This window comes from Botryllus schlosseri, chromosome 4 (assembly GCF_051294905.1).
Source record: "Botryllus schlosseri isolate E-star chromosome 4, Bs_hap1, whole genome shotgun sequence".
NCBI classification, from domain to species: domain Eukaryota; kingdom Metazoa; phylum Chordata; class Ascidiacea; order Stolidobranchia; family Styelidae; genus Botryllus; species Botryllus schlosseri.
In genome coordinates, this window is record NC_137239.1 from 8455067 (window position 1) to 8468294 (window position 13228).

The 13228-nt window shown below is 40.5% G+C and overlaps 1 protein-coding gene and 1 pseudogene across 1 annotated transcript; one reads left to right on the forward strand and one right to left on the reverse strand.

The window, feature by feature from the left end:
* The first annotated feature begins 10604 nt into the window (after positions 1–10604).
* Positions 10605–10668, forward strand: LOC145438408 (U6 spliceosomal RNA; annotated as a pseudogene).
* A 647-nt stretch (positions 10669–11315) lies between these two features.
* LOC145438115 (uncharacterized) lies at positions 11316–12891 on the reverse strand. The gene is made up of 4 exons (XM_080315505.1): positions 12855–12891; positions 12693–12787; positions 12495–12627; positions 11316–12435 (listed from the first exon to the last, which is right to left on the reverse strand). The coding sequence occupies exons 3-4, from the start codon at positions 12548–12550 to the stop codon at positions 11964–11966; spliced, it is 528 nt and encodes a 175-aa protein (XP_080171631.1). The 5' UTR covers positions 12551–12627; positions 12693–12787; positions 12855–12891; the 3' UTR covers positions 11316–11963.
* Positions 12892–13228: the final 337 nt, after the last annotated feature.

The window sequence follows — 13228 nt, forward strand, 5'->3', positions numbered from 1 at the left end:
TATGCGCTATTGTAATGTAAACATCAGCAAGATCTGAAATTCACCTTGTCCACCATGCTGACGATTACCTTGTCCATAATTAGGGAATCGACGGAATGGACCTGGATCATCGTCGTCGTCGTTGTATCCACGACCTGGTCCTGGCCGTCTCTGCGTCCCTGAAATGCAATTTAAAATATATTAGTCAGTCCGCTTTGTCTGGGTCTTCTAGAGCAGTGGTTCTCAACCGCCGGTCCGCGGACCCGTGCTTGTCTGCGACGTCTTTTCTGCCGGTCCGCCAGGTATATAAAAATTTACGCCAAATTTCAAGATGCAAGATGTAAAGCTTGGCAAATGTCCTTTGATAAAATAAATGAAGCCTCAAATTTTAAAATGATTCACAACATAGTGTGGTAACATTAGGCCTGGAAACATGTTCGATTTGACTTGAAGTTCAAGCCGTCTCCGGTGATGACATGCGAGCAACACGTACGAGCTGACTAGCTGAACCACGCAGTTCGCACAATCATTCGTTTCGATTCATTCATTTTGTGGATGATCAAGTGTCGCTGTGGACAGGTGTTTCCGTGCGTCGCATTGTATTCGTAGTACGTCTGGTTGCAGTGGATAATGAGCAAGATAGCATGACAAGGTGCTTGGTCTGACTCCGAAACGTCTCTTCATTCGATATTATCGAAGAGAGGAATATTATTCGATGGAACCAATCACGGTATTGAGGACGAGTTGTGTATTTGCTAATATTATAATTAGGCTGTTATGGGTCGAAGGAAGTCTTTAATTCGTTATAAGCTCCTAATGAATCAACTAATAAACAACAAATTACTCGGCCAAACGTGGGCACACCGCCTGGACTTTAGCCTTCAATGCAATAGGCTTATTACTTCTCCTCATTTTTTGTTCACAACATTAGACGGGTAGTAGTCCAGTTGGACGCAATGAAGCAATCAATTTTGCTGCAAAAGCACAGCTCATTGATTTACAAAACGCCTCGTTGTTAAAACGTAGTTTTCACAAAAAATGGATGTGTTACGGCGGTCTCCTATCGAATCCTCTACCATGGGCGAAAAAGCTACCCGAATTTAATTGCCATGTGCATCTCAATGACAGGATTTCTTTGTTTTGGCTAGAATTTAAAGCTGTGCACGATAGAGACTGTTTGAAATCGCGGACTAGATGCAGGTCTGTTGGTCATAAATGCAGCCTCGTTTTACTCGTTGTTCAGTCGTATATGCTCCCATAAATAAGCATATAGCAATCTCACCACTACGTATTTTTTTCAAAGAGAAATTCTTGTACAAGTGTGCCGCAAGTGTTTTCTAAATTTTCTGGTGTGCCAGTAGCCGAAAATGTTTTGGAACCAATGCTCTAGTATCATAATTGCAAGGAATCGACTGTATACTTCAAAGTTTGAGCTGATTTCAATTTTTGCAGGTCCGCCAGTGCGCCAAATATTTCTTGAAATTTTACCGGTCCGCGGGGTTAATAAGGTTGAGAACCACTGTTCCAGACAGCGAACCATCGACAATGAAGGTATATGGAGGATATATAAAGTTGTCAGTGTTATGTATTGCATATTTCTCTCACCGGTTCCACCTCTCCGATGCCCCATTCCGGAGTTTCGATAACCACCAGATCGACCTGGGCCGCTCATTTTACCGTCACCTTTGCCATCTGGTTTCTGCGTGTTGCGTCCGTCAGACATAGCTGTAAACATAATGAGATATAAAGTAGTGTAACTTTGATTTGTAAAACGTGTGATAACTTACCGATCACAACCAATCCGCACAAAACAGCCAAACGGATGAGAATCATATTAGCTTGTGAAGGTTTGTTCCGCGTTGTAATCGTATTATTCGTCGTTGCTCCTTTCGTCCCGCAAGCAAAAAACGAATATGCTACATTCATGGACTGTTCGCATTTATATAGCTTTGGCATGTATGAACACAACGTGAACCGGGTATAATTAGACTGAACTGAACATGACGATAAAGTGCTGCAAAAATGCTAAAAAATGAAAGGAATTGTATATCTGTAACTTCAGTTGCCGATAGTATCGCAACTAGCCCATATTTAGAATCCGCCTGTAAGGACCTTTACTCACATAACCCGGGCAATAAGCTGTTGATTTGCGTTAGTATGAGGACTGATTGGTTTGCAAAAATAGTATCATTTTCCAAATTCATGCATTTTCCATGTTTTTATTGGGCGAGGCTACCTTTGGTTATCAGGAAAAGATGAATGATTACTACCTCGACGTAGACACTAATAGAAGTTAAAGTATTTCATCTTGAACGTTACCGTTGTGGTAATGAAACAGCGGACCAAAACATCTACTACTATTAGCCTGCTATTCAAAATTTGTCATGTATAACAATGAAAGACCCTTAAAATTTATCGTAATTCTCAACTATTATTGTTGTGCAATTGTACATATTATCATGTTCAGTTTCTTTTTTTTGCGAAAAAGATAATGTAATATCGCAAGTAGCTATTTTTGTGATCAACTGTAGTTAATTTAAGGTTGCCATACGTCCGGAATTTTTCGGAGATGTCCGGGATTTCATTGTTCTAACTTGCGTCCGGGAGGAATTTCTATAATATGCCTGAAGTCCGGAATTTTGAAGGCTTGACGTAAGCTCATAATTTTTTTCATAAATCAACATATAAACATTATTTTTAGGAATATTTATGCTACATGATATTTTTCTTCGCGCTGCGCGCGATTTACCATCACATTAATTAATTTTAATATGGGGACTACCACCAGGATTACCATATTTGGGAATAGGGAAAGGAAGACACATTTTCAAAATTTGAATAAAAGGTCAACTTTTAACTAGCTCCCGAAATACCCGCCGGAGCGTCACTTCGGTGCTGATTTACGGCATCTCAGTGGAATTTTGGTCAAAATTTCTAAAAAAGACGACAAAATCTCAAAAAAGAAAGGACATTTAGGCGTCCTCGGAGGACATTTTCAAAAACCCGAAAAAAGGGACGTATGGCAAGTAGGGATGATGTGAACGTGAGGTTCACGTTCGCGTTCTGTGTGTGAACCTCGGAAAATTTGAGGTTCGCGTTCACAACAGAACCTTGGTAGGTTCTGCACTGTGAACCTTTTTCATATATTGCAATTTTCACTTCATTATAACATCTTTGGTTCAAATTTATTGACTTTCAACTGCGGGCCACTTGCTATGCATGGAGCTGGCAGCATAAACATTCAACACTAAACGAGCATGCCCTTGACAATCTCAAAAAATATTGTTACAAAAGTTTGCTCGAAATATCCAGCTTTCCGTTTGTGCATATTTAGTGTCTCTGTGCTGTGAGCTTGACCCGCAATCACATGACATCAAGAGTGAAATACACTGTATTTTGTCAGCGAATGATCCTAATTCAACCAATCAATGAGATTGATTTCGTCTTCTGATGTAAAAATCTAGCAGGCGTACGGGGTCAATCTTGACTAAATATGTATACTGTATCATAAAAACCAGATCCGTGCGACTGAGATGTTGGCTATACTGCTGTATAACTTGTTAATGGGGTAATATCGGTAGCAAGTATAGAAACCCATTTTACACTCTGCTCAATATCCGTGTGGCAATACTCAGACGCCGAATATACATTGTCCGATCAGGTCGAAATTTATGGCAAAGCGACGCAAGATACCGATTTTATGGGATTATTATATCATTTGATTGCCTCAGTTGATACATTTGGCGACGTTTAAAACGTCAATATGTATACTTAAGTACTGAGCTATTATGAGGCCCCGAGTCGTCGCTCTATGCAGTACCGGTACTTATGCATTGCTCTAAAGCTCGGTTTTTAATTTGTTTTACCTGTAGAATAGATCTCGGTAATAAGAAAAGAAGTCCTGTAATATTGAGATGATTTATGTTGTCATGTTGTAGAATAAGGTGTGTCAATTATAGTCAAATAGGTTAGATAAAGTCTATGAAATAAGTTATGCACCAGGCTTCTATAATTGCCGTTTTAGCGAGTGAAGCCATGTGATTTGACAGCGACATTGTTATGGAGAGTATATTGTAGAGGCCTTTGCTCAGATAGGAAGTTTATTCACTCAGTCGTACTCAACAATCCAGCAGCGACGAGACCAAACACGAAAAAGACACACCAATAAAAACTTTTTTCCCCACCACCGCAAATGGTGGGTTTTGTTCTACATATATGTTCTGCATGTGTCGTAAGGTGACCGGAGTCGCGATTACATTTATTTCTATATTAAAAAAAAAAAAAAAAAAAAAAATTTTGTGGTAAACTAACAATTATAACAATTTTGTGGAGTATTTGGTTGTATTAAGGTTCGCGTAAGTATATAACGGCTATTTACAGGAGCAAGGAACGAACCGGAGCCGCTGTGGCGATAGTTTATACTTACCGTAAACGTTAGTTAATTTTGCAGTACCTAGGCTAGAATTTTCACTTAGGCTATTTTTCTCCTTCATATTTTCTCCTTTTCATCGACGGATTTCTACTTCTACTTCGGGTCTCCTTCAGACTCAAACCTCCTCCCTCCTTGGGCCTGACTCGTCTTCGTGAGTCAGGTCTAAAGGAGTCTGTTCCTACCTCCACTAGAGTTTGACTCGTCTTCGTGAGTCAACTCTAGTCGGAGTCTTTTCTCTTCAAGTCTTGACTCTCTCTCTCGAGTCAAGACTTGTCGAGTCTTTTCTTCTCTCTCGCGCCTCTCCCTTGGGCGACGAGAGACTGTCTAGCCTTAATTAACAACACGCTACGACACTGTCTAGACAGTGATCGTACGATCTTCCTGCTGTACTGAAACTGCAGTGTCGCCTTTAGCAAAGCGCGCAGAAAACGCCTCCAAAAACGCTCTATTAAGCGACAGTACAGCTTCGAATTAAAAAGAACGCAGTCTGTAGGCTAGCCCTCAAGCAACAGCAACTTGGCAATACACAGATGGCGTACGCAAGTGCACTACTAAACCAAAACAGAAACAGAATAACATATGGCTACAGGCCGCGATCCCTGGATATAGCTGCACCTCTAGGAAGCAATGCGGTAGACATCATTGACGCAATAACCAAACATCCACTCTTGAAAGAACGAAAGGATACAATAGAATCCATCTTCCAAATAGGAAGATCAACCTTCAACCTTACCTTCCATACAGAATCCCCTGTAGAAAGCCTGTTAGAAACCTTCCTTCAAGCTACCGAAGAAGGCATAGCAACAGCCACCGGCACATTGCACCTTCATAAACCACAATTACCAGCGGTGCAAATCAACATAAGGGCTGTGCCGACAGAAGTAGACAACGAAGAAATAGAGCAAACAATCAACAGGCTTGGATGCGGTACAATAAGAACAATCAAACACATCTACCACAGGGGAACCCAAATACACAATGGATACAGACAGGTAACCATCGATAGATACGTGCCTGGGAAAATACCACCCTTCCTATATTTAGGCAGAGCGCCCTGCAAGATCTACCTACCTGCAGCCGAAGAGATAAACAGATGTTACAGATGTCTGAGAACAGGGTATACCGCAGCAGACTGTCCAAATGAAACGGCCTGCCTACTCTGCAAAGAATACGGCCATAAAAGAGACCAATGTCCAAAAAACAGAAGTCCAGAGGATGAAATGCAGCTCTCCAACACAAACCCAGGGGAAGAACAAACACAGCCTGAAAATGAACAACAACAACAAACACAGAGCCAACCACCTATAGATAGCCAAAACATCATTGAGAACTCTGAGGCCGAGAACTCTGCGGACGAAAAAGAAGATCTACAAGAAGAACCACATGACTTCTTTAACCTAGCAGACAAGACCCCGCCTACACCAGAAAACTCAGAACTAGATACAACAATAAGACCCGGAGAGGAAACAGAACTCAACAGCGAAAATGAACAAAATAACACAACAGATGAGGAACTGCAAATAATAACAAGCGACGAAGAGAAACAACAAGACGCAGAAATAACCCTAACCCAAAAAAAGTCGAAAACAATAAAAAGCCGAACAGGCCAAACGGCAACCATAACAAGGAATTGGGAAAGATGAAACTTCACCGCACAGGAATTCTTTAACGCACCCTCACCAAACAAAAGACAACAAAGCGACCGTAGCCCCACGACACAAAACGAAAGCTCTGCAAGAAGGAAATTACTGAAAGCAGACATCGAACTGAAAAAGTAGCCAGCCCCTGTCCTGTCTAATCCTAATGGCGATGAATATCATATCCCTAAATGCCAATGGAATGGGAACACATTGGGTAAAAATGAAAAATTTACTCAGATGCGAAAAGAATTGGAATATTATTTGTATCCAAGAAACGCACAGAGCAGACACAGAGAAAATAGAAAAATGGGCACAACAGAATGACTTACTTTATTATCCAAATCACATTACTGTAGGACAAAATTGGACGGACATGGACGAAAACAAAAAACACTACTACAGAGGCACTGGGATATTCGCCAGAAAGGACTTAAAAAATAAATACCACATAAAACACCAGATAGTAAGACAGGACAGGATACAGACACTACGACTAACCGATAAAGAAACAACCGACATCGCTACCCTATACAATGTGTATGGACCCAGCGATGTCGGAAAATACCAAACTGACTTCTACCGAGAATTAACATGTCATATAGAAAATAACACCCCTGAGAGCGCGATTATCTGTGGCGACTTTAATGTCGTCACAGATAAGAAAGACTCTAAGAACATCGACAATTTCAAACTTACGCCTGCTGCTAAAATATGGAAGACCTTCATAGAAACGAATAAGATCAGAGACATATGGCGTTGGCGAAACCCAAATAAAAAACTATATACAGTAATGAAAGCGCATCAATCCCGAAGAGTAGATAGAACCTACGCCTCGGAAAACCTACTCCCGCGGGTGAAAAGAAGCGAATACAAACTCAACAACGTAGCTGACCATATATTCATGCAGAAAACACAGGTAGTCGAACCACTGAACATCGCATGGGGAAAACCACTATGGAAAAACGACATCAGACTCTACTCTGACGAAACCTTGTACAAAAAAATAAAAATAACCCTTAAAAAATGCGCGAAGAAGAAACATAGCTTTGAAAACGTGTACCAATGGTGGGATTATTTAAAGAAAGAACTAACCAAACATAGAGGAAAGAAGAAAGATCAACATCCTCAGAGGAAATATAAACCGAATACAAAACAATGTAACTATGGCAGACGAAGCCATAAAACAGATAAAGGAACTCAAAAAAGATCGAGAATGACAAACTCTGAGACATAGATGCACGCTTGACAAACTGAGACATAGATGCACGCTTTATAAAATGAGAGACATAGAGGAGAATGAAAAACCAACGAGATATTTCTTCACAAAAATAGCCCAGCGAAAGCAAAGCAAAATGATTGCAGCAGTTCTAAACCAACGGGGCAAAGAACTTACAACCAAAGAAGAAATCATCCAAGAGGTTTATGGATTCTACAACAATCTATGGGGGAAATCTCCCAGTGAGAATCCCCGCCTCCAAGAAGAATATGCTGCAGAAATTGCGGACATAGAGGCAACCGAACAAGAACGAAAAGACCTCGAAACGCAAATAGACGAGACTGAGATCAAAACGATCCTAAATAAAATGGAAAGCGGAAAGACCCCAGGGTCTGACGGGCTCTCCAAAGAATTTTACCAAACCTACTGGTCAATCCTCAAGAAAGACCTACTAGAGGTGATTAATAACGCCTACTGCTTTGGAGGCTTGTGTCAAACATGGATGGAGGGCACAACTACCGTAATCTACAAAAAAGGAGAGCCAAAACTTTTAAAAAACTGGAGGCCAATAACCTTATTAAACACAGATTATAAAATACTAACCAGCATCTTGGCGGCAAGATTGAAACCCATACTCCCAAATTTTATTCTTGGAACACAAAAATGCGCTATTCGCGGACGACATATAACAGACATACTAAGAAATACTCAGGCAACATTTGAACACGCAACGGAAAGAAAACGAGAACTACTTATTGTAAACTTGGACCAGGAAAAAGCTTTTGACACGATTAATCACAAATATCTCTACAGTATACTCGAAAACTACAGACTCCCCAAACCCTTCGTCCAACTGATAAAAAACATATACAACTCCGCAAAAAGCAGAATTCTAGTAAATGGCGCCCTAACAGATCCCATCAACATCAAAAGGGGGATAAGGCAGGGGTGTCCACTGAGCATGTGTTTATATGCCATCAGCTGTGACCCCCTGGCCAGAAAAATAACGAAAAACGAAAAAATAAGACCTTTCAAAATAGGCAGCGAAAGTATAAAAATACAACAGTACGCCGATGATATCACGTGCTACCTTGGGAGAGAGGAGGACATCGATGCCGTATTCGAAGAATTCCAAAAATATGAACGGGCAACCGGGCAAAAATTAAATCCAGAAAAAACAGAAATATTGCACATCAATTCGAGAACAGGAGCTAGAACAGGAAAATTCGAGAATCAAAAAAAAGAACGGATTAAAATATTGGGCCAATACTTCGGAAAAAACCAATACAATGAAACCTGGACCGAAAACAGACTAAAAATACTACGAACCCTGATGGCCTACAGGCACAGAAAACTGACCTGGATGGGAAAAAAGGCCATCTTGAACTCCCTGGCAACAACAAAAATTCTGTACAATGCCCGAGTTATACCACCGAGTAAAGAAGATCAAAAAGAACTCGAAAAAATATATTTTAAATTCTTATGGCATCCCCATAAAATGGAGGCAATATCACGAAAAACGCTGATCGCCGAAAGAGAGAAAGGAGGACTCAGAATCCCAGATATAGAGTCACGCATAAGAGCAATAGAACTCGAAAAAATCGCAACGTTAAAAAATCTGGAAAAACCAACCGAAATATGGCATAAATATGCCATATATGAGGTCGGAACAAAAATAAAAGCTATACGGCCCAGTCTCTATAACAACAACGAGAGACACAAATATCCTACACCGAAAAGATGGACAGAAAGTATAGACTTGGCGAAAAAAATCGGATGGGAGGAAGAAGAGTGGAAAGAGAGTTCCCACAAAGAACTGTATAAAGAAATAAAAAATCTCAAAGAAAACGAGATAGAATTCCGAACACAACACGGAAAGAAAATAAAAATGACAAAAATAACCAAAACCAAATGTTTTGGGAAAAACATGATAACTAATAGTGAAATGATCATAAACTATCGAGTAGCACATGACGGGTATATATTTGGACAGAAAAAAAGAATACGGAACTTAACAGAAGACAAAAATGGCAGGAAATTACTTCTGAACTGCAAATTTTGTAACTCGAGCAATGATTGCGCAAAACATATATTCACTGAATGCAAATACATCGCAAAATTGAAAAGGAAAATCCAAAAAACGCTAGGACTCGAACTAGACAACGACTTAATAATGTACAATACCGGAAGAAAAAAAATCAACTGGATCATTGCATCGATCATGAAAAAGGCGATATTAAACCTGAAGATCGCTCTCGACATTGACAATAAAAAAATAGAAAACGAAGGATTGGAGATGAAAATCCTACGAAAAATCAAAAAACGACTAGAAAGCCTAGATAACAACAAACAGGTGACCCAACTAGTCAAAAAAATAGAGAAAAGACTAGATAGAATAGGAAAATAATAGCGAAGTGAAAAAAAAGGGCCAAAAAATGGGGGGAAAATGAAGATCAAAAACTCGGAAAAGACGTGCCACAGAAGAACCAACCTTCTCCTGTGAATGGAAATATCAGGAGGACACAAGACCCACACCCAATGTCAACATAGAGTATCTGAGTTGAGATTGGAGTATTTGGTTGTAATGAGGCACTACGCTTGATCTTAGCCATAAAGGCCGAGGAGTATTTGGTTGTATTAAGGTAAGCATCGGCCTGGCTGATGCGGAACCCTTGTGGTACAACCGATACTTCCAATCACTTGTACACCTAGGAGAAGTATGGCCGTCAGGCCTTCATGCTCCGCACCGGGATCTGTGTCAGCTTGACTGGCCAGTATCCCAGTCACAAGTATGGTGGCGGCGGGACAAGCCTCCGCAGACGCCCCCAGCCAAAGCCTGCTTGTGACAACTGTTTGCACCAACAAGTGACGAAACTTATTGGAGAAAAAAGCAAACAGGAAGCAACCTTTTGGGAGCTCTTGGGTCCTTTCGACCCAAGAGTGACCTATTAAGGCGCTTGTGGCAATAGTCCGGTGGTGTAGTGCCACATGGGCTGCCGCAAGCGTAACGGGGTGGAGGTTTACTGCGGTTCCTCCAGGTTACCCCTAAAAAAAAAAAAAAAAAAAAAAAATTGTAATGAGGCACTACTGCCCGAAAAGGCGGAAACACAAAAATAAATAAGAGAAAAATAAAGAAGAACCTGTCACACTTGCCTAAGCACTGTTCAAACCCCTCAGTTAGAAAGGAAAAGGAAAAAAAAATAAAAAATAAAAAAGAAGAACCTCAAAACCCCCAGACCGGAGCAGGCACCTATACCAGATGTAGAGAGGGCCTGCGATGGTCTGGGTATCCGGAGAGCCGCAAAAAAAAAAAAAAAAAAATATTTATTTCTAGATTGTACTCGCTTCGGCGGTACACATACTAAAATTGGAACGATACAGAGAAGATTAGCATGGCCCCTACCTGCGGTTCTTCTCTGTTGGTGTCCCGAATTTTGCGTCACTGAGCTTGTTGCAACCATGGCAACCTGAGCTTGCAACCATGGCAACCTGAGATTGCGACCATGAAACCTTTGCGTGCAACCATGGGCATCAAAACAATGAGATTGCCCTCCTGATCTGGTAAGACGGAGTCTGGATGGCTTTCAAGTCACATAGATATTTCTGCTCACGTCGCTACACCACCTATCTGAACGGCGTACGTGATTTATGAGTACACAATACGCACATAGAAGCGGAAATAGCGTTGTCAATTTCTACCTACCTGCCCGGGCAATTATAAAATAGAACCACTTTGAGGTAGTTGGAAAACTCTGCTACTTGAAGTAGAAGGAATTACTTTATTACTGGTCACCTCTATTGAGAACAAGGCGAAGTCATGCTGCCGTGGGCCGGCGGGAGAGGGTGGATAAAAATACGAAAAAAATACTCCTCTTTCTGTTCTGGATCACACAGTCGCTGCCTACTTCTTTCATTGCATTCTAGATCAACCATTTCTGGGATCACTCGCAATATGTCACTATATTGTCTTATACCAAAATACTCACATTATTCTACTTGCTGCAAAGGACATCTCCCTGCGAATCCACTGCAGAATTTGAAAGCAAAATTATCTTCAAGTTTTATCAGAACACCATGATGGTCACAACGAATTGTAGAAATCAGTATTGCAATTTACAGACATTACTACCAAAACAATCACAGGAACGAAACGGAACTGAAGGCAGAAGCTTTCACATTCACAGTCTTAATATCAAAGCATAAAATGGTGCATGATTCAAATGCTCAGAGCCAGAGGTCAATTATTGCAATAACTGCAACAGCGTACTGCAGTGTAGAGGAACTAAAATAACAATAACAAAGTAAACATTTAAAAAACTAGAATGGACACACCAATCGGAGTCAATTATTGCAATATATGCGATAACAAATGAAGCACTTTCAGGAAATTGAAACACAGGAAATTGAAACATGACTATAAGCTAGTCAACTTGGATGTTACAGTTGTAACGCAAGAGTGAAACATCAAATACAATACTAAAATATATCATATTGAAAGCACCAGGCACAGCAAATAGGTCCAGACATCTATCAGCACAGTATAAATGAAGAAATTGGCAGTACAGAAAAATCGTTACGAAGATGCAAAGTAAAATTCACAACATGATTAGCAGAAGCCCACAGTTGAAAATATTATTGTTATTGTAATAAAACATTGACTGCAAAGGAATCATGATGCATCAAGTAATAGAAAGCATTATTTTCGTGCCGCGCGTCTGCCATACCCTTTCTTTTTCAATTCATTCAGCCAAACATCATGACTGACATTGGACGTTGCAGCACAAAACTGATTACCGTAAAATTGTTTATGGCTATCAGTATTCCTGGGACTGCCACATTTGCTGCATATAGGTGGTCCGGTTCTCGGCGCATATTTTTTACGAGAGCACATGCCAGCAGTTTCTTCGACAGAACGCCTCTTCCTGTAAGATAGCGTGCTGCGAGGAATCGATGAGGCTGGAGGCGCAGCAGCAGATCGTATCTTAGCAGTGCCAAAAGTATTGTCTGACATATTTGGTACAAACTTCTCGAGCTGGACTTTTGGAGTAGGTAGCGCTGCAGGTTTCCCTTGGCCCTGTGGTAAATCATCAGTAGCTGTTGCTGCATCATGAATGCGAATCCCCTGGCGCAGAACAGCTCTTTCCATTCGTGTCTCGTCATTTTTATACCTAAAGAAGAATATTGAATCACAAAAAGGACTTATAATAAGTCTAATAATTATTCATACCAGTTCAGAATTGTCCTCTGATTAAGTTCCGGCAATTGTATGCTTGTATTTGTCATAATAGTGCTATTGTTCAGTACACACTTCCGGATATTCTTGTATGCAGTTCCCACATGTGACCAACGGTCTTTACTACCTGGAATCCATACGACAGTTAATGACGAATTGGATTGCGACTTCGGTAAGCACAGGATTTCATACTGAGAAATAGATCGCAAAGTTTTGATACGGTTTGCTCCACGTATCTATTGCAGTCAGGTCGCTGGGCAGGTCCAGAGCTGCTACCGTAAAAGCACCTACAAAATAGAAATATAAAAATATTAGGATATATATGTATAACTTGAAGATTACAAAATAACTTACTTTTTTGTAGCTACTACACCCGGTGTTGCATCAGATTTTGAAGACTTGAATCTTCCACCTGGATTTTAGCCTTTCTGTACATAGGTGCAAATGTAGTAGGCTGTTGATCATAATGGTGAAGTCTGGACCACAACGTTAATATACGTTCGGCGTCTCCTTCACTCAATGAGCCATTACAATTGCGGAAAGTGATAAGAGAGTCAGCGAAATATGAATTGGGAAGTAAAATTCTCGACATAAACAAGAGGCTATACTCCAATTCCTTACCGCATAGACATAAATGCACTGAAGAATGGAATAGCATATTAACAACAGTCCAATCAATGAATTGGACTGAAGAACAATGGATAGAAGCTACACACAAAAAGACCTAT

Excerpts from the sequence above, each read along its gene's own strand:
- LOC145438115 (XM_080315505.1), bottom strand. The coding sequence starts at position 12,550 with ATGACAAATACAAGCATACAATTGCCGGAACTTAATCAGAGGACAATT. Across the intron at positions 12,436-12,494 it reads CAGAGGACAATTCTGAACTG|GTATAAAAATGACGAGACAC; the intron begins GTATGAATAATT and ends ATTCTTCTTTAG.